Source organism: Mustela lutreola, chromosome 3 (assembly GCF_030435805.1).
Source record: "Mustela lutreola isolate mMusLut2 chromosome 3, mMusLut2.pri, whole genome shotgun sequence".
Lineage (NCBI taxonomy): Eukaryota > Metazoa > Chordata > Mammalia > Carnivora > Mustelidae > Mustela > Mustela lutreola.
In genome coordinates, this window is record NC_081292.1 from 147,943,903 (window position 1) to 147,966,780 (window position 22,878).

Sequence of the window (22,878 nt, forward strand, 5' to 3'; positions counted from 1 at the left end):
TCAGAGATGGGCAGAGAGTCTGATGTGGGGCTCGATCCCAGGACCCTGAGATCATGACCTGAGCCGAAGGCAGAGGTTTAACCCACTGAGCCACCCAGACCCCCTTTAAACACAGTACGATTTTGAAATCGGGAAGTAATCAGACCTTATTAGAATTTTACCTACTTTCCCTCTAATGCCCTCTTTGATGGTCCAATTTTCAATGGGCAACCTTATCCTCCCTTCAGTTGTGATGTCTATTAGGTCATCTCCAGTCTATGGCAGTTTCTCAGTACTTTTCCAACAAGGCCTTATACTTTTGAAGTCATGACCAGCTGTTTTATAGAATCCCCTCTCATGGATCTATCTGATGTTTTTTTCATGATTAAATTAAAATCATAATGTTGACAAGGACACCACAGGGGTGATGCTTTGCCCTGCACAGTTTATCACATCAGGAGGTACATGATATCAGGATGTCTTGTTACTGGTGATACTGACTCTAATCTCTTGTTAAGTCGGTTTCTTCCAGGTTTCTCCACAGTAAATGGAAGTTTATCTCTCAGGGTATTGTCAAAGGAATTCCTATGCTGACTTATTTCAGGATAGCCCTTGGGTTGCTGGTGGACTTTCAGGACAGGAACATCATCTTCATGGCTCTTGATGGAGTTCAAAGGCTCTGAAGAAAGTCCAAAATTCTTTTAATCATCCTTTTTAATGAGTTTTATCAATTTATTTTCTTTATTTCCCCTTTAACTTATCCTTATAGTGAGAGGATTCTCCACAAGAATATGATCACGTATGAAAATCAGCACAGGGAGAACAGGGAAGGGCAAAGAGAATCATACATGGGGCTCATTGAATTAATTCAGTCAGTAAATAGAAATGTTGGGTAAATATCTGGAGATATTTAGGATGAGCAAAAAAATAGTGGGTTCACAACACAGGCAGCAGAGCTAACATCAATATTCCTATAACACAAGGGTGAAAACTCTCACTAGTCATCCAAGTAAAATGTCAAAGAATGCCACCCATAAACCGACAAAAGTTTTCCCAGATGAAGGTGAGTCAATATTGTTTACCAACTTACTGTGGTTACTGGAACTATTTTTTTTAACAATGTCATATTGTGACCACCTAAATCACTGTGAGACAAGAATGAGAAGACATGGCGATTACTTCTAGACATCTTTAAGGCCAGCTTTAAATTTACCATCAGATCACAGAGCTGCCTGCTCCCCCCAGCTAACATAAAGCACTGGACAACAGACTGTAAGATAATAAACGTAAAAATGGGTAAAAAGAACAAAGTACTAATATTATTTCAAATGAAAGCAAATTACACCACTGAGAAAAAATTGCATGAAATGAAACATTCCTATCCTCGTGGTAACTTTGAAGTTTCTTCTTTGTGTGTGTGTGTGGATGTAAATACAATAAACACTTTTATAACATGTAAGCTTCATCTCTCTTGGATTTGGATTTGGATTCCCTAAATGGCAGTAACTGTCTCTATTAACTGGAAAGGACACTGTGTCTCTGTTTAGCGTTTCAACAAAGCTTTCAAAACTATAATTTAACAGATTATTGTCCTTTGTCTCATCATCTCAAAATGAGGTTATAACTCAAAATGAGGTTGGAAAGTTTCATTAGCATTTGCTGTACTGAATATTCAATGAAAACCCTTCTGTGTGGGGTCTGTGTAAAAGACTAGGGTGTTATCAGAAACCCTAGTGTCTGAAATAAAAACTTCTTTGCCCAAAGCACCTTTTTATTTTTACAAACCATAGAGTGTAAGCCTCTACCTTTCTAGGTAAGAAAACAGAAGTCACTGAGATTAAATAATTTCCCAAAGGCATGTGTTAAGTTACAGAAGTGATGCTAGAGAAGACAAAATAGAAAAAATACCCGTGGTGCTACAGTGGTACAATTTCTGAAATTTTATGTGGTGCTACCACTTAAATACCTCTTCTCCATCAGGTAGTATATAACTTTATCTTCAGAAAAATCTTGTGCTGTATTAATTTCCTCATTTTATAGATGTGAAAATTAAGGATTAATGAGGTGAAATAATTCACTCAAGTTTATATGATGGAGAAGTAGCTGAGCCAAGGCTTTCAGCTGATGCTTTGTCACCAAATATTATGTTCCTATATTCTATGCGGAAATGAAAATTATGATTCCATATATTCCCAATAAAAAAAGTAATGATCTTTTTCATTAAAACATTTACTTCAGTTCTACAAAATAAACTACTTGCCCATTTTTCAGGCAAAGAAAAAATACTTTATTTCTTCAAGGACCTTTAAAATGTTTCCCATAGGAAAAAAAAAATATTTAGCTATTTTTAGTTTGGTGGACAGATTTTTTTTCAGTAATACTTTTCAAAACTGTAAAAACCTCTGTCCTGTTAAGTGATTTTACAAAAAAAGTCAAGCTTGACAGAAATTATCTCAGGAACACTGATTAGAGAGGAGGGTGGGAGATAGTCAGAAGGCTGTGACAGGGAACTGCTTGAAAAGAAACTTTCCTGCTCTGAGATTCGATTCGATTCGATTCGATTAATCCCATAGTCCCCACATGCCTGGCTTTCTGGAGCAAATGAAACTTTAAGCATCTCATGGGGTGATTTTGTAGTGGGAGCCAAACTGCAATCATGATTCACCTGTACTTTCAAAGGTCTGATTTTATGCAAAACTAAAAGTAGGAAATGACAAACTAGCCATTAAATGAAAAGCCAGAGGCTTTGATTATTGGAGGGAATGAAAATAACATACTCTAGAAACTATACCATATTTAATGATTTATATCCTGTTTCGTCACTGATGCCCATGTAGTTCCATAGTCCCTTAGCCTTGTGTCTTCGTATTCTCATCCAAGCCTTCAATTATACAATAGATTGGACCAATGCATTATGAAACAGCACAACTAAAATGTAGTAATTATGCTTTTGTTTTGTTTTTTTTTTTAGTCCATGTCATGTATGAATGGTCTTTGTCAACCGGAGGGGCTTAAGTAAAAGATAGAAATATTTTCTTTGGGCATTAGGTAAATTCAACATGATTGCACAAGTGAGTGGGGTTTTTGAGAAAGATTACAACTGTGCATAAAAAACATGTGACCATATGACCTAATGACCACATGAGTCATTTAAGTAACCTACTGTGAAAAATCAGATCATTAACCATTTGGAGTCTAAAGACATGAATAGGAAAAGTCAAAATTAATTAATTGAATCAAGAAATTCCTGATTTCTGTGGGATCCCTTGAGGGCAGCTTATTCACTGGTCTCACTGTCCCAGTTCTATGGACAACTGGGAGCTTGGAAGAAAAAAGGAGGAACTTATACCATCTTTTTCCACTCTAAGTTAATCTAAATGATGTTCTGAACTGACTAGGTAGAGCTTAATTGGTTTTATTTAAAAATTGCACATATACTCCACAGAAACTTTATCAGCCACAGAAGTAACAAGAATGGAAACAAGTGTATCCCACAAAGTTTTAGTGTTTATTTGTTCCTTTATAATATTTTTTCTCTTTCTCCCTCTCTTTCCCTCCTTTGCCAAACTCCTTCTTCTTCTGGTCAATTCACCTTTTAAGTGATGAGGTATTCCTATCAAATACAGATCACCCCAAATTAAAATATATTGATGTTTCTGATAACATCACAAGCATTCATATCATCAACTACAAATAGAATGACATCAAAGATCTAATTTTGAAATATGGGAATATATTCATTGGAGAAGAACAGAAAAAAGTCCAAAATCACATATGAACTAACCATTTTTAACAATGTTTGAGGATCCTATAAAATAATTGTATTAGTTTTCTAATTATTCTGTAACAAATTTTCACAAACTTACTTATTTAAAACTATACAAATTATCTTATAATTCTGGTGATCAAAGTCTGAAATAAGTTTCACTGTACTAAGGTCAAGGTGTCTGTAGGTCTACGTTCCTTATGGATGCCCTAGAGGGGAGCTGATTTCCTTGCCTTTTCCAATTTCTAGAGGTTGCCCACACTCCTTGAGTCATGGCCTTGCATCCTTCCTACCTCTCTCTAGCATCATAACTCCTTCTCTGACTCTCTTTCACTCTGACATTCCTGCCTCCCTCTTATAAAGACCCTGTTTTCACCTGGGATAATTCAGAAAAATCTTTGCAGCTCAAGTTCCTTAACTTAATCTCATTTTCAAAGTCCCTTTGGCCACATCAGGTAAAACATTCACAGATTCTGGGGATTAAGAGAAGTGGACATCTTTGGGAGGCCAGTATTCTACCTTGAACAGTAACTACTATCAGTCTAGTGGATTGACTCAAAGAGAAGAGAAAGACAGAAGTTTTGTTGGCAACTAGTTGTCAACATCAATCTTTTTTGCGTTAGACTCTCCTCCTGATATTTGCATTAATTCATGATATATTAAAACGTTTTGATTCTTGAATGGATTTAAATAAACTTGCCAATGGCCGACTGTCTGCAAAGTGGCCATAATTATTTCTTTTCTTATATCCATTTACCTTGTAGTGTGAGTTTGCAATTCCTCCCATCATGTCTACTTTAGCACATTGTTAATCCCGTGACTATTTTGACAAATAGAATATAGAGAAGCGATGTGTAAGTTCTGAATACAGGCTTCCAGAGGCCTTATGCTGTTCTACTTTCTTTCTTGAAACTCCTATGGCATGTACATAAATCTGGGCAACCCACTGAAGCAAGATGGACCACAGGAGGCAGAGCTGAGTTGTCCCAGCTCTATAGCCATCCTAAAGAGTCAGACCCCAGATGACTTGGCAACTGACCATAGATGCAGGAGAGACTTGTAAACAATATTAAAGGCTTACTGTTTCAAGCTGCTAATGTTGGGGTAATTTGTTACATGGTAAGTGCTAACTGATACACTGTCTTATATAATAACAATTTCTTAGTGTTGCAAGGTATGTCATTCATTCCAAGATTAATGATCTTAAAATTCTACTGTTCTTCAAAACTCTTTTAAAATCCTGTTCTATAACATTTATTTGGAATAATACCTATGTGAATTCATTTCTGTGTGAATTACAGTCTGCCTTATGAGCATAAAAACCTTCAGTTTAAAAATTCATTTCAAGTTAGTTTTAAAGGGTGTTTTAGAAATGGTAACAAAAGGTTATGTCTCTTTGGAATTTATAAAATGTCATCAGACAAAATTATTTTAAGAATTTCTCATTCATTTTCTACTGCAATCATATTATGATAAATTATTTTTTTAAAAAGCTCTGGATACTCTGAATATATGAGGGATTGATACCATTTTTAAATGAGCTTGACCACTTCAAGAAAAAAATATTGACTCTTATGGTTTTCTTTTTCTCAATTAACAAATATTTTTCTGGGCGCCTGGGTGGCTCAGTGGGTTAAGCCGCTGCCTTCGGCTCAGGTCATGATCTCAGAGTCCTGGGATCGAGTCCCACATCGGGCTCCCTGCTCAGCAGAGAGCCTGCTTCCCTCTCTCTCTCTTTGCCTGCCTCTTCATCTACTTGTGATTTCTCTCTGCCAAATAAATAAAATCTTTAAAACAAACAAACAAACAAAAAAAACCCAAATATTTTTCTAAACAGAACAATCCTTAAATGAACAGTTATAAATAAATATAAGCATATCTCGGAGATATAGCTGGCTTGGTTCCAGACCACTGCAACAAAATGAGAATTGCAATAAAGCAAGTCAAATAATTTTTTTGATTCTCCAGTGCATATAAAAGTTATATTAATACCATACTATAGTTTTCAAAGCATGCAATAGCACTATGCCTAAAATAATACCTTAATTAAAAATTAATATCTTAATTAAAAATACTTTCTTCCTAAAAAACACTAACCATTGTCTCAGCAAGCCCATAATCCCTGACCACAGATAACCCTGACAAAATAACAATGAAAAAGTTTACAATATTTCAAAAATTACCAAAATGTGATATAGAGACATGAGCAAATGCTGTTGGAAAAATGGTACTTATAGACTTGTTTAATCCCAGGTTGCCATCAACTTTCAATTTGTAAAAAAAAAAAAAAAAAAAGAAAAAAATGCAGTATTTGCAAAGGGCTATTAAGTAAAGAACTATGAAACTAGGATATACTGAAAAGATGGACTTTGATTTTTGTTGAAGACACTTTAAACAAATATATGTGTATATCTGCAAATACACATCCATATATAAAAATATTCCACATTTTAAACAATTCCACATTTCTACACTGAACCCCAATAATTTCATACAATTTTTCTTAAAAAGTACCTATTGCTGAAGAGTTTCCTTCTACAGCAGCATTGAAATGTACTATTTGTTATTGAGATGATTTACTAAATTGCAAGAACTTTTCTGTCCTTGCTTTTAATATCATAAACACTGAATAACTTTCTCCACATCACCAAAATCTAAACAAAGAGCCTTATAAGTATCATAGCTAAAAAGTAACTAAAATATTTTTGCATATTCATGCAAATAAATATTACCTCATTACTTTATAATAATAACAAAATTGAACTAAAAAGGAAGAAAAAGATCTATAGAAACAAATGGTTGATTTGTACATAATTACTATGTTTTGGTGTGAAATATACAATTTCAAATTGAGTTGAACTAGGATTCTTTTCACATGTCTAATGACGTACAAAATAATCCATTAGAAGAAAGCCAGGTAATTCCTCACTGCCCTCTCTCTCTCTTTCTATTTTTTTTTGGGGGGGGGGGCTTGTTAAGAAGTCATATGAAATTTATATATAATTCTTTTTGAAATTCATATAGGATTTTGTGGACATTCATAATACTCATTTATGTAAACAGATTCTAAAAATCATGTGTATCTGTTGTCGATGAGAAATTTCTAAATGTACAATCCATGTTTCATACATTTAAAGAAATAACATTTTATCACATAGTATCATAGAATACCTAGAATAAAGTATATTAAACATGCTAACCAAATTTCATTTTTACTTAAGTGTTCATTTTCATATATCAGTTAATTTCCACGATTATTTTTGTGGACACTAGATCCAAAATCACATACCATATCAATAGAAATAACCTCACATGTCAAACAGAAACCCTTATTAATACTTCATTTTTTTACTCTTACATTTACCTCTACTCCAGATGAGATAAGTTATATTACATAATTTATAAAGATTATTTTTTCTACTTTTGGCCATTTCTTTTATCAATTATCTTAAGTTAATGTCCAAAATTGTTACACTAAAATCAATAGGTGTTCAATAGAAACCCTTTCTATGGCTTTACTTTCTTTAATTTGTTAATGCAAAAAATAAGTGACATTGTAAATATCTATGTCAGGTAAACCCCAATCCCTAGGCATCCAACTAAAAGATATTATAAAACTACAAGCGAAAAGGATTTTGCTTGTATAATAAAAAGGAAGTCAAGAAAGTTCTCAAATTAGGGATTGGCAAGTAGTTGCATTTTTGAGAAATGCTCTAGTTTTAACACAACCTCATTCATAAATATAACTTCATATTCTATATTTACAATAAATCAAGTAGGGTTATTTGAGGTACAAGAATAGTCTCATTGTAAATACTAAATATATCCCAATAGGAAAACTGGGAACAAGTATTAGCAAAATAATTTATTTTGGAAAATTTTCTATTTCTGTGAATCCTGTGAGTGCTAATTATCTATTAAGAAGGGTAGGACTGTACCTTTCTGATTAGTGTCACTAGATAAAAAATATTAACAAAGATAGAGTTTGCTTCCAATCGGAAAACCTGAGATCATTTAGTAATTCTTTATTAAATTAACTATAATCTCTTACATAAGGGCCCTGATGGGTGCAATAAATTAAAGCACTTCCAGTTTAAACAGTAGCTACTTTTAATTGAAAACAGAAGCACAAATGTGGTCTTCATTAATAATGTTGCTAATCTTCCTGCATTTGATTAAATGTCTTCTTTAGTTAATAGATTTGTTTCCTATGTGACATGATGGCACACCACCATCACTGAACCATGATCATCACCTCCCACAAAACATTCCAGACTCCATGCCTAGTAGTTTAAATATAGTATCAATAATCCTCACAATATCCCTGAAAAGCAGCAGATTAAGACATGTGTATTCTCAAGGTTAAGTGTCATGCAACTACAGAAGTAAATGGCAGGTTTTAGGATTAAAATCTGGTTCACTGTGGTTCCAAAGCCCTCACTTGTTCCATTTCAACACCATTATTGATAATCCTCTCTGAGCTCCAGCTAAACACAGCACCATTTGTTAGATGTCTGAAATACAAAGAGTGGTTAGAAATTGCCCCTGCCTCTAAGGAACTTATAACCTAGTTATGGAAACAAGGCATGTACGAAAAGAAATAGCCCATCAAAGCTGTTTTCGTGGGACTGAAAGGAGGTCGAGCCCCTACTGGAACAGACCATAGAGGAAGTCAATGATAGAGGAAGCCATATTTCACACAGCATTACACGGTTGCTTCAAGACATGTCTAGAGTACAGGTGAGGAGAAACACACACGCACACACACACACTCCAGTACATGCTTAGAAGTAAGTGGCAGGATAGGCAAGCTGCCTAGCTTGTCAACTATAAATTTCAACTCTCAATTCTTACCTTTTGGCAGTACTCAGCTGGTCTGTTCACACTCCTGGGAGCCTCAAACACACTTCTCAGCTCATCAAGGGCAATGGAGAAGCGCTCGATCCTGCGCCGACCAGTCAAGGAATCCTCCTTCAGCACTTCAGGCCAGCCAGATTCCCTGGAGTTGTCACTCTTGTCATCGGGGTCCTTCCCATCAGGCTCCGCATTCAAGGCCTCTTCTACACCGTGGGGCAGACTAGGGGGATCTGCAGGTCCATATGCTGACACTACTTCTCCTTTGGGTTCAAGCAATTTTTTTTCTGGAGGCTGGAAGAGCCTGCAACGACTGCCCCCAGGGCAACATTCACTTTTCTGGTAATCACTGGATTCCCATTTCTGCCTCAGGAGGATCAGGGAGCCCTTCTGTATGGGGAACATGGATGGCTCCAGGTTGTCCTGCAATATCAAAAGTATCTTTCATCAAAGATACACTCAGACATGGGAGTCATTTTCAAAATGAGTGCCAACTCTTGGGGTTTGTAGGAGAGTGGAGAAATCCAGCTTTGCTATATAATTTCTGGCTCTTGACTTGACCAAAGTATGTCGGTTAACTTAGGTTACAGAGAGGACTGATTTGTACAGCCATGGACATTTGAAAATAAAGAGACAAAAACTAGGAAGACATGATTTCATTCTCTTTTCTATGTAAAATCACCCCACACTTATTTACATAATGTTCATTCATTGTTTAGTATATTCTGAGAAAAGAGCAATTTAACAAGTCTAATATGAAATAAAAAGGTTCATTTCCTGCCTCTAACAGTTCAGGACTTCTTTTGAAATTACTGGTTTCCGCAAATGTCTTAACTTGAGAAGTAATAGACTAATAGCTAACAGTTATTAAGTTTTTGTTATAATGCCTTTGATAATAATTACATATATATATATATGTAATTTTAATCTCAACATCACCACAATGAATAGGTTGCTACTATGATGATTATTTTCCAGGTAAGGAAACTGAGAAGTAATTTGTCCAGTGTTCTGAGTGACAGAGTCTGGATTTGAAATGCATCTGTGTGACTCCAGACCCACCCTTTTAACCACCGGAACCTAATTTTCGCATTCAATTCACATCTCATTGTGAACCTGATTAGAATTTCACCTTGTTTTAGAGTTCCATGGTGAATTAGGGGAAAAAAAAAATCAAATGGCAAAATACACCCTTACCAGAAACAAACCTACACATACAAATACAAATCCCAGAGAAAGAATTACACGGTAGCATAAATTTTTGCCATAGTAACAGCTACTTTCCATTCTAATCCAGAGATTCTACACTACAAATTTGAGGCTTTAAAAAATAAAATTTTTAATAAACAAATAAATTTTGCTCTTGAGGGATGATGAATTTTCCTGGAAAAGTATTAACAGAATCCCACTTAGATGAAGGCCTGGAAACCTCTCAAAAAGTCACCTAATACAATGGCTCCAGACTTCTTTGACTGTAAACCACATTATAAAACATATTCTGTGCATTAGGACTCAGCACATATACAATATAAATTAAAAAAAATCAGAAACAAATTTATGCTTTCATTAAATACTGTCTTTTTTACTATGTGAACTATCTGGTGATGTATTCCTCTCTGAAATCCTTTACTTTAAAAAAACAAAACAAAACTTGCTACCCACTAAATTGATCTAATGGTCTCCTAATGGTTCATGGACTGCTGGCTAGCTCTACTTACAGCAGGAGTTCAAACTCAAGTTGGGTTTCATGAATAGTGAGACTTTGCAAAAGTGAGTGCTGTGAAGTGTGTAAACCTGGTGATTCACAGACCTGTACCTCTGGGGATAAAAATATATGTTTATAAAAAATAAAAAATTAAAAAAAAAAGAAAGAAAAATACATTAGATAATGTATATAAAACTTCCAGGGTATATTAGACACTCTCACCCAATAGCTCTTAATTCCATTCTGTGCCCTATCTTTTGCTAAAACATCATTTGAATCTCTCAGATATTTATGCTACACATGAGCCTCCCACAAAGGAGTGCTTGGAAAAAGGATGAAGATATTTTAAGCCACAAACCCACAGACTGAACAGACTGGAAAATTTGGCTTTAGTAATATTGCTAGTTAATAAGTTTGGATTAGTCATTTGTTATAAAAAAAATTTCAAAAAACAGTAGCATTCAACAAGACCTGAATATCTGTTTGGAAAACTGATCAGCATATGCTGAGAATCTAATCAACATATGCTGGAAATGTCTGTGACTCATGTGTAAATGGACTTCGGAAAAGAGTTTATTAGCAAGGGAATGACTGAGACATTGTCACAGCTGGTGATGGTGACCTTGTGAGGTTATTTAATGAAAGAATTGTTCCTGAGCCAACCTTGCAGAATTAGGAACAGAAATCCAGGAAGAAAAAAAAAATTGCCAAGTAGGGAGGAAAACCAATTTTTTCCTCCTATAGGAGAAAAATCTTATATTTAAAACTGATTGGGAACTTCTGATTCTGGATAAAGATGGAATAGACATAATTTTCTCTTCCTTCCTACTAAATATGGCTAAAACCCCTGGAAATTATATATAAAACACAACATAAGAGGACTTTGAAAGATAGAGAGAAGGCAGACTGCCTAGATACTTTGAGGTTTTGTTTTGTTTTGTTTGTTTGTTTGTTTAATTTGACAGACAGATCAAAAGGAGGCAGAGAGGCAGGCAGAGAGAGAGAGAGAAAGGAAGGGAAATAGACCCCCTGCTGAGCAGACAGCCCAATGTGGGGCTCCATCCCAGGACCCCAGCACAATGACCTGAGCCAAAGGCAGAGGCCTTAACCCACTGAGCCACCAAGGTGCCCAGTACTTTGAGATTTAAGGAGCAATATTGTGGTGAATTCCATGAGTTTTCTTTCAGCCTTATATAGCCAGAACTAGTTGCTAAAAGAGACAGTAACTCAATAACTCCTTATGGAAACAGAGGAACTTCCCCAAGAAAAACCTCACTATCCAAAGAAACAGGAAATGAGGCAACTTAGCACGACAAAAAATTTTAGACCATGATTGCCATACCCCAGGTAACTATAGAGCTATTTTTGCTCATGACACATGCGTATGTGTGAGGTTTTCTTTCCCTGCATCAACCAATTGTCCAGCTCTCTGGATTCTAAGTAGGTGTCCTGTGACTAGCCACCTGGCATTAGCCCAGATTTTAAATATGAAGATCTCAGGCTCCTGACATGGACCCCACCTCAGGGACCAGTCACAAGGCCCCAGGTTGCCACTAATACTTCTGACCAATTGGCTAACAGTTGAGGGTTCCTATGATCCCTCTATCAGGTTGGATTTGTTAAAATGATTCACAGAATTAGGATGGCACTTTACTTACCCATTCATTATAAGGGATGTAACTTAGGAATAGTGAAGTGGAAGATATACGTTGTGTAAGATATGAGGTGGGTAGTACAGGACTTCCATGCCCTCTCCTAGAGCACCGCTCTCTCAGAACCCTGATGTGTTCACCAACCCAGAACTTCTGGGTTAGATTTTATGGAGGGGTTTTATGGAGGTTATTAGGGGATTTTATGGAGGTTTCATTATAGGCATGATTGATTAAATCATTGGCCATTGGCAATTAACGCAATCTCCAGCTCCTTTCCCCTCCTTAGAGGTCAGGGCTGTGGTTAAAAGTTCTAACTCTCTAACCATTTTTTTGTCTTTCTGGTAAACAATCCCTATCATAAAGCAATATAGGATCCCATCTACCAGTCATCTCATTACCATACGAAAGACACTCTTCTCACTCCAGAGATTCCAAGAGTTTTAGGAGTTATGTGCCAGGCACTAGAGACAAAGATCATTATATATTTATCACAAACACCCTGAAAAAGACCAACTTTGCTCCTTGTTGTCTCCTCCAACCTCCTACCACTATAATGGTGTCAGAGAAGACTGAGTGAGGAGGCAGGATTTTCATCCCTGCTCCACGATAGTAAGAACTCTCTCCAGTGTGTCAGTGAAGGCCTTGTGAGGATCATGTAGTTTGGCACTACAAAGAGGTCATGAGATATTTCTCCTTCTTCCCTTCTTTGCTTATATCAGAGAGCACAGAGTTGGCAGCTACAGCTTTCACCATCATGTTGGTAAGGTTTCTCTTCCAACAATGGTGTTGGTGGAACACTCAAAGAGAGCAATAATGCTGGGGTTGAGGGTGGGGAGTGGAAACCAGGTTGATATCAGTGAAATCTCAGTGCCACCTAACAGTAATGGATCACTCTTCTCCTAGGAGTCAAAGGAGATTAACTGGGGAAACTGGACTTCTACTCCCACTTGAAAATAATAAACCTCCCTTCATAAGTAAGATTCAAAGTTTATAACATAACTTGCCAAATGTCCAGGATATAACTGAACATCACTGGTCATATTAAGGACCAGGAAAACCCAATTCGAAGGCGAAAAACATTCAAAAACATCAACACTGACATGACTCGGATATCTGGAAACCCCTGAATTTTAAATTGGTCATCATAAAATCATTGCCATGAGTAATTACAAACATTCTTGAAATTTTTTTTAACTATGGAAAAATCTTAGGAGATATAAAGATTAATCAAATGGAAATTTTACAGTTGAGATATATGCATAACCAGTAACAAAATTCACTGGATGGTGAATGGAAAGGACAAAAGAAAAATATCAATGAATTTGAATATAGAATGTTAGAAATTACCCAGTGTAAACAACATAAAGAAAATACATTGAAAAAAAGAAAAAAATAATAGGACTTTAAGAGCCAGAGATCATAACATAGATCTAACATTCATGTCACTGAAGTCCCAGAAGAAGAAGAGAAAGATGGTGGTACTAACAAACTAGTCAAAGAAATCCTGTCTGGAAATTACCCAAATTTGGCAAAAGACATGAACCTATGGATTAAAAAAGCTGAGCTAACCACCAAGACACATCAAAATACAATTTCAGGAAACAAAATTTAAAAAAAAAAATTTGAAGGCAGTATGAAGGAAATGACACCTTACCTGGGTTGGGTGGGGGGTACAATTTAAATAGCAGTGGACGTCTCATCAGAAATTGTGGAGGCCAAGAGAAAGAGTCACAGTATTTTTCAGGTGCTAAAAGAAAATAACTACCAACCCTAAATTCCATTTTTATGAAAATTATCCTTCTAGGAATGAAAGAAAAATGACATTCAGCTGAAGAAAAACTAAAAGAATTCATTACCACCAAATTTGCCCTAAAAGAATGGTTAAAGGAGTTCTTAAAATACAAAGAAAATTATAAAAGAATTTTGGGACATGAGGAAGAAAGAAAAATAAAAAGATTTTAAAAATCATGTTTAAATACACTAGACTTTCTCTTCTTAAATTTCCTAGTCTATGGTTGATGGCTGAAGCAAAAGCACAACATTGTTCAATATGGTTCAGTATATGTAGAGGAGTTATTTAAACAATATCATTATAAATTAGGAACAGTAAAGGAATAAGAGGTAAAGTTTCTACATTTCACTCCAACTGGCAAAACACTGACACCAACAGACTGTGATAAGTTATACATAAACAACGTGGTATCTCAGAAATCACTAAAAAATTCCAGCATGTGTGTGATATGTTAAAAAGAAAAAAAAAAACCATAAATCAAAATGGATTCTAAGAAATAGTCAAGTAACTCACAGAAATCAGAGAAAAGGAAACAAACAAATAAAAACCCAGGGAAAACTAAGGTAAAACAAACTGAAATGTCACGGTTATCAATTAAAAATAATAATAATATCAAATTTTTAAAATTTTTATTTATTTATTTTTTTAAAGATTTTATTTATTTGACAGAGAGAGACAGTGAGAGAGGGAACACAAGCAGGGGGAGTGTGAGAGGGAGAAGCAGGCTCCCTACTGAGCCGGGAGCCCGATGTGGGGCTCGATCCCAAGACTCTGGGATCATGACCTGAGCCAAAGGCAGACACTTAACAACTGAGCCACCCAGGCGCCCCAATAATATCAATTATTACAGAAAATTTAAATGATCTAAAAACATCAGTGAAAAGCTAGCGATTTCAAAGAACATAAGAACCATTTTCCAACTGTATATGAAATGATACTACGCTGAGAAAAAAAGCCAAGCTCAGAAGATCATATACTATTGAATAGGGGCATAGAGATGTACCCACCTATGGGTCAATATTGGTCAGTTGGAGAATGTATAGGGGAGTTACAAATGGGAGAGGCAGCTTGGGATGCCTGAGTGGCTCAGTTGGTTAAGCCGGTGCCTTCTGCTTAGGTCATGATCCCAGGTTCCTGGGATCAAGTCCTGCATTGGGCTCCTTGCTCAGCAGGGAGCTTGCTTCTCTCTTTGCCTCTGCCTGCCTCTCTGCCTATTTGTGTTCTCTCTCTCTCAATCTCTGACAAGTTAAAAAAAAAAAAAAAAGGTGGTGGGGGAGGCAGCTGAATCCAATGTGGTCAACACAGATAAACTTTGAGTAGAAAGGATCATCTGTTAGTTGACTTACCAATCTACAAGAACAATTTCTATCAAATAACCTAGTCTCCAGAAGGAAATGCAGATACAATTAAATGCTATTAGAACCTGCAGCTCATTGACAGATATTTGAAGCGGGCAGAGTGTAATGTTTTTCCAGGAAGCTCCCAGCTACCTTCATGTTAATGCCTTGCTGGATGGAAAACAACCTTAACTTGACAATGCCAAGGCCTCCTGTATCCAGTATTGTGTGAGTCTTCTTTAACGTATGAAAATCCTTTTGAAAAACTCCCTTTTCTTTACCAGCCCCAACCACATAGTATATATAACCAGCCACCCCTCACAATCGTGGGGGCAGCAGCTCTTTTTGCCCACAGGTCCTGTCCCTGTGCTATAAATAAAACCACTTCTGTACCACCTCCCACCTGCAAAAATCACATACTACTTGATTTCCTTTATATAACATTCTTGAAATATTTACATAACAATCTTGAATGACAGTTTATAGATATGCTGAACAAGGATTGTGAATGTGGAAGGCGAGGTAGTTATGACTATGAAGAGGTAGCACAAGGGAGACCTTTGGGGAAGTGGGCTTGGCAATGTTCTGCTCTCCACTGCTATGACTATAAAGAATTAAGAATTAACAACTACAGTAAAAATGTAACAACTACAGAGGATAAAATGCCCTATATATACATATATAAACTATATATACATATCATGTCAAATGTTAATTTCCTAGTGTTGATGCTATACTATACAGTCATATAAGATGTCACATTTGAAGGAAACTAAGTAGTGATTGCTAGGTCGCTCTGCACAGCCTTGGCAACTTTCTGTAAATCTAGATTACTTAAAAATAAGATGTTATAAAACATGCAAGTCATTTGATAATCACTCCAAGTTTTATTCTACTTAGAGGGCCTAGTGAGACACATAAACAGCAGTACCAGCACACAGGGCTGTGAGTCACGCTGCTGCAGAGGCCACCATTATGAATGATTAAATGACATCTGTGTCAGTTGTCAAATGATTGCCTCTCAGCTCCCCCAGTGTAGTCTTCGACACATGCTCCTCAATAAAATGCTGAATTCCTTTAACTATTTCTCCTTTATTTTTTTTTTATTTTTATTTTTTTTTAAAGATTTTATTTATTTGTCAGAGAGAGCGAGCGAGAGCGAGCACAGGCAGACAGAGTGGAAGGCAGAGTCAGACTGAGAAGCAGGCTCCCTGCGGAGCAAGGAGCCCGATGTGGGACTCGATCCCAGGACGCTGGGATCATGACCTGAGCCGAAGGCAGCTGCTTAACCAACTGAGCCACCCAGGCGTCCCAACTATTTCTCCTTTAAAGTGTGTACAATATTCACCTTTCTCAGTAGAGGGCGCTGGAGGGTCAGTGCAGGAGGAATAGGCTTTCTGCAACTTCCTGCGAGGAAATGTATCAGGGATTGTATGATGTGAGAACATCCAGTGGAGCCCGCCCAGTCACAGGGATAGAATGCCACCCTATAATCTTACAGCCTTGGTCTGGGGTTAATCTTTCCTAGCTTTCTCAACATGGAATAAATCCTATACTGTCATTGACCTGGAGGGTGTCACAGAAAGCAGAGGTTGCTTCTTCAAGCCTGCCTGTGGCCCAGGAAATAAACACAGATCTGCTACTCCCTCTGTCATCCTCTGCATAGCCCCCATGCTCTGAATGCCTCTTGCTGAGATAGTTGCTATGACTTCCAGTGCATGGAAGTTGCAGATCCCCTGTTCAGTGTGCACCCTGGAGGGTGGCCTCCTGCTTTCTAGAAACTCTAGAGGACCTCCAGCCTGTCTAAATCAGCAAGGTGCTCTGCCCTTTGGGGGCTGCACCACACCTTCTCCAGCAAAGTCTGAACCCTTTGTAAATTTGTCCTTCCTTGGTTACTCTTCCTTAGCCCTAGGATACCATAAAATGTTTTCTTATATATTATGGTTACACTTTTTTGTAATGGTTATATTTTCATATTAAATTTCCCCTGTCTAACCTGTTGTGTGGTTATATTTCTTGACTGGACGCACCCTGCTATAACATGCTTGCTTAATAAGAGAGAGATACTATCTAATTCCAACAGTAGATCATAAGGATACATATCTTTAATATTGTCATGACAATGCATGCTACTGTTCCCCTTATTACCAAGTGTGCTGATGTGTAATGTGCAGTTGGCAAAAACTCTTTTTCTCAAAGTCCTTTGGGAATGACAACCAATGTGACATTAGTTTTTCCCAAAAGTGTCCCGTTGAAGCATTTTCCTAAGTGTCCTGTTGAACTTGTCTTCCATATGGTCTTCAAAAAACATTACAGCAAGAATTATTTAGACAAGTGAAACTTAAAAATGTAATATCCATCCCCTTCTGAAGAGAACTACACTGTGAACTTCCACATTTAAAGTTGGGAAAAATCAGAGAAAAAGAAGCCCAAATAATTCAGTGTTGTTCTAAATTTACTTAATGAGAGACTCTTTTATCATAAATTGTCTTTAACATCCTCAGATGTTTTTTCCCACTGGAGTCATTTTGATAAACGTTAACATAAAGCAAAGCCAAAGCCTCAGATTCCTTCCTAGTATGTGTGTGTATATATATGTATATGTATAGTATGTATATATACATATATCTATATCAGTAAAAATGATTATTCGTCTCACCTAGTCATGAATTTGACAAGTTTTTAATTAAAAAACAACAACAACAAAAACAAAACTGAGTTGAAATAGAGATGCCAAGGGGCCGCACAGGTGATCTCGCTGTGATCATGCTGCAAAGGTCACCAGTTGGTTACAGCATCTTCTTTCACACATCATGAGACAGATGTGGATTCATGCAGGATTTACTTCTGTTCACATAACCAGAGGCCTGCTGCCGGGCGTGCAGGGTCGGGCCCACCACCTCAGGTAGCCACCCAGGTGAGGAGTGCTCAAGAATGACGGGAGTACAAGAATTCTGGACTGTCACTTTTCTCTGTCAAGTGAGTGTCTTTTCTAAGTTAGGATATCACTACGTCAAATCATTGGGACTGAGGTTGTAGCACGGTAGGCCGAGGTTGGGTAAGACTGAAAAATGTCCATAGAGACTACTGGACTCATTGATGACTTAGGAAAAAAAAAGATCATCAGAGCTTTACACAACCAATGTTGGCCTTTCTCCAGAAATTCATGCTGTTTCACACTGTCACAAATAGCACACAAAATGTTTTGGTTTAACCTAAGTAAATGAGCTCTGCATTTTTCCTTCCTTAGGGGATGGTTTTGGTAATGTAAGTGAATCTCAAAGAAGATTCCCCTCCATCGTTCCTCTGTCTCTAGGGTTTAATCCCTCTGTCCTTTTAGTCTCATGCATTCCTTATTTCCTCTCCTCCCACAGGACCTTTGCAAACACTTTTCCTTCTGCCTCAGTTCTCTTCCCTCTCCTGTTCCACAATCTCTTACTGCTAATGACTCAGAGAAGCATTCCTGACTTTATCAAAGTTGTGATAGCTTATTATTTAATAAATGTCCAAGGTAATTTTGAGGAAGGTGATATGAAACCTATACTTTGAGAATAGAGAGAATAAATAGAAATAAAATAATAAATAAATAAATAAATAAATAGAATAAAGAGACCAACTGTTTGCATGCACTGACAGGAAAAAAAACCAACCAAGATTTTGTATGTATGTATGTACTGATATTCACATTAGGATTCCAAGACCAGGAGTTAATGTCACTGCCAGGTGATCTGCTAGGTCTTTTGGAAGATTATCAGGTATGTAGAGGGAAATGTTTTCAGATGGAAAGAAAAGCCTTATCTAAAGGCTAACAAATTTGTGTTAAGTTGCTGTATTAAAAACTGGATTCTCACAAAGTTGTTCTTATATGGTGTGATCTCTGTTATTTTAAGAATTACCTCTTGCCTCTATGATTGTAGCAGTTAGCCTCTTTCTAATTATAATAATAATGTAAGTTTTGTGGTCCACATCATAAAACAATAAGAACAGCAATGATTTTGCATGTCAAGTGACCAATGTGCTCAAAGAAAAATTAAGTCTTTGAGTGACTCCTGGTGCAAAGAAAAATTACCAAATGCTTTCCTGTTCTACTGAATTTCCCTTAAGTCAAATTTTAAACAAGCTTTGTAAATAGTCTCATCTGACTGATTTATTAAGGATTCTTATAAGTCATAAGTCTTGTTTCTTGTATTTGAAGACATGCTTTGGTAGACGTTTCTACTAAGAGTGCCTCAAGTTTAAAGCAGAGTTATTTATCAACTTGAAACACATTCCCAAATAGAAGAAGTAGGATTATTACAGATGATAGCAAGTAGAAAGTTTTAAACTGCCTGATTGATGGCAAGAGTGACAAAAGTGCTGACATCTTTGGCCTACATTTCCAAAAAGGGAAATTTATCCTAAAGTAAAAATTTAATAGAAGAACATTCTTTCTATGCAAATATACCATGCAGCATTCTTAAAGTCATTAAAAAAAAAAAAAGGAAAACCCTAAAATTAAAAGCAAGAGGGATGCTTTATTACATTATAGGATCACCCCCCAATGAATTTATGAAGCCATCTGAACTAGCAAGTCTGAAGCACACACAGAAAGGTCAAAATAAATTTACAACATAACCTTAAGCACAGAAATGCACAGAGGGGAATGCATTTCATTATTTCAAAATATATGCATGTGCTTAAGAACTGGAAACATTTGAAAAAATGAAAATAATCGCATTTTTGTATTGGGATTTGAGGCAACTGACTTTTCCACACATTCAAAGAATGAAAAAAATACCATTTGCAGCAGCATTGAACTGTTAACCAACTTTCATGGAAGAAAAATATTGTGCCTTTTACAACCATTATGGATGTTTTTGTGGTATTTTTAAATTTCTCACCCATTACTCTAATATTTATAGCATCAAATTCCAATATTCTCAGTTTTCACTAAGCAGAGAATGACCACTGAAGGTAATTGAAACCTAAGAGTCAGTTTACTACAGTCATCTCTGTTTTAAATTACAGCACCACCAACCCCTCCCCAGAATCAGCATGTGATCCATTTTTTCCCCTCCAGTGGTTTCTGTATGAAAAAAATATATATATATATATATATTCATATTTTATGTACATATATATAAAAAATACCTGAAACTGACTGCAAGTGATATCGTTTTTCTTGCTTCCTTTGCTTTAAAATCCAATAACTAGTCAAAAGTCATTTCAGAAAAGAATACAAACTCAGCTCCAAAATTTGAGAAGTCTCCTCAATGTATTCCCTGTAGCGACCTGCATGGAAAGCCTTTCGCCAGATGCAGGCAGGTAGAGAGCTCTCCAGGGGCTTACTTAAAGCTGTTTCACACTTATCTGATCATTTACTATTTATTTTGAAGTTCTGAAAGCACAGCACGCTGCAGAGGGTCTAGGATCCACGACAGAGATGTTTTGGACTATTATTTCAGTTATAAATCAATTTATTTTGTGTGTGTGAGAAATCACCAGATGCCTGTCTCCTGCCTGTCTCCATTCACATGATTTCTATCAGTTTCTATGCGTACTCTCTTTCCCAACACCCAGTGTCCTCTTAAACATTGCATCTCAGTGATGAGAGTATTTTCTGAAAGCCTTTTAAACATGACTATAATGTGCAAAAAAAATCAGGTATAATTTAACAATTTTCATACCAACTAAAGCTATGAAACTTTTGTTAATCAAAATGAAGGCTCTATCAACTTAGGAATAAAAGAGATATCAGAGTAAAATAAAAATGTATTGTGGGACAGAAGTGTTTTTAGTGGGCTTCTCATCTTTGGTAACTACAGCTATATGCCTGGAAGCGAAAAAATATTTTGAAATATAATGCTAGCTTCCTTTAAAACAGTACCTAATGACCCCAACAAAATGACAGAACATAAAAAGATTGTGGGGCGTATCAACATCAGCAAGCTGCAGTTTCAAACTACAAAACAAAAGGTTTCCAGGAACCTGCCAAATTTGTGTTGTCACTGAGCCAGATTCTCTGCCAAGGAAATCCTCAGTCTTACAACCACAGAAAGCAGGTTAAGGTTAAGGAAATCATTAAACTAGCACCTTTCTGAAAGAGTAAGTATCTCAAATGTTAAAATTATAACACTAATATTATTGTGATTTAATTTTTCTGTTTTGCTTACTTTTTCAATTATAAAGCATTTAGTATTTTTGTTGTCACTGAAAAATATTCTCAGACAACACTCCTTTTTTTTTTTTTTTTTTTTTTCCAGAGAAAAATCCTAAAGGTAGTGACTAAAAATGTTTGGGGAAAAAAAAAATGATCTTTTTTGGGAAGAAAATTGTAAATTAGCTTTGGCAGACAGTTGCTGAACATCTATCTACACGATAAGAACATGAAAGAAATGAGTCAAGAATTTCAAAGGGATGGCATTTTCAACATTAAAAAAACAAAACAAAACAAAACAAAACAAAAACAAAAAAACCTAACCAAAGCTTTAACTGTAAATGTTGCCAATTCCATTAATTTTTCTGGCTAATGTAACCTCCTCAAAACAGATTTTCCATTAGTTTTTTTTTCTGAAAATACATCCAAAATTAGTACATTAATTTCCCACTAAGAAGATGTATGCATAATTCATATACATGGAGAAAAATATAGGAATAATGCATTTGGTTTTTTTTTTATCTCCTCATCCACATTTTTTTAAGCAAACTGACAAAGCACCTCACTAAGACAAATCATTACAAGAATTTATGAAGTCGTATATTTGCAATAAGCTTTTCTTACCGCCATGTCCTTTTCTGTCAAGTTCCTGTCCTGTGACTCGGCTACCACAGTTACATATCATTAAAGGAAAACACAAATTTAACAGTTCTTTAACTCACTGATCTCATCTAACTAATGAACATCAAGCATGATGGACATACGCTGCTAGATAGCTGTTACAAGACACCAAATCTCTCATAGCTAGCTCTGGGAGCTACATTATTTAGTAAGTCATGCAGGAGAGAAGTGCACTTTCGACCATAACCCCTGCTTGTACTCAGCTTACAAGTTTTACCAGGTAAAGGCTGACTGAAATGACTTTTGTTTACAAATTCTGTAGAACAAAATCCCGTGCTCAAAGGACTGATCTTGCAGCATCCCAGGAAACTGTCTGCAGGATGTAGATAATTAGTATGCAGTAAAAGAAGATCGTCATTAAATGTTTTATGGATCATCCCAAGCAGCCTGGGTACCAGGCAATATCTGTCATTTAGCACAAAGCCGATGAGCTGTCACATAGGTAAGCATCTAACACTCTCATACACAGGATACATCTACGGGAAAACATTCATCCAAAACTTGCTCTTGTGAGGTTGAATTCAATGTCAGAAGCGAAAAAAAAAAAAAGGAAACTTTTATAGTTTATCACAGGAAGTTGCCAGAGACTTAGAAAAGAGAAATCCTGCCTTTTTACAGCCTGTCAAAAGCACTGCTTCTTACTTTATTGCACATCAACATCACTGGAGATGCCATTACCGCCATAGATTCCCCAGGGCCTGACTGGGGAATTCCAATGGAATTGGAATATGGCCTGGGAATCTGACTTCTTACAAGCCCTACAAGTGATTCTGATACCTGAAGTCCATGAGCCCCACACTTTAAAATTATTCTGCTGGGGCACTTGGGTGCCTCAGTCAGTTGAGCATCGAACTCTTGATTCCAATTCAGGTCAGGATCTCAGGGTCGTAAAATTAAGCCCCACGTCAGGCTCCACATTCAGCAGGAAGTCTGCTTGGGATTCTCTCCCTACCCCTCTGCTTCTGCCCATCCCTCT

The 22,878-nt window shown here is 36.5% G+C and overlaps 1 protein-coding gene across 1 annotated transcript; it reads right to left on the bottom strand.

Moving 5' to 3' along the window:
* Positions 1-428: 428 nt before the first annotated feature.
* Positions 429-21,851, bottom strand: LOC131827938 (uncharacterized). Its single transcript, XM_059168875.1, has 4 exons — positions 21,846-21,851; positions 8,600-9,022; positions 1,159-1,249; positions 429-658 (listed from the first exon to the last, which is right to left on the bottom strand). Exons 1-4 carry the CDS (start codon positions 21,849-21,851, stop codon positions 429-431), a joined length of 750 nt encoding a protein of 249 aa, XP_059024858.1.
* Positions 21,852-22,878: the final 1,027 nt, after the last annotated feature.

Coding starts and splice junctions, on each gene's coding strand:
- LOC131827938 (XM_059168875.1), bottom strand. Junction 1,250..8,599: donor CAGCTGAGTACTGCCAAAAG/GTAAGAATTGAG, acceptor ATTATCTTACAG/TCTGTTGTCCAGTGCTTTAT. Junction 659..1,158: donor GGCCTTAAAGATGTCTAGAA/GTAATCGCCATG, acceptor GACTTTCTTCAG/AGCCTTTGAACTCCATCAAG.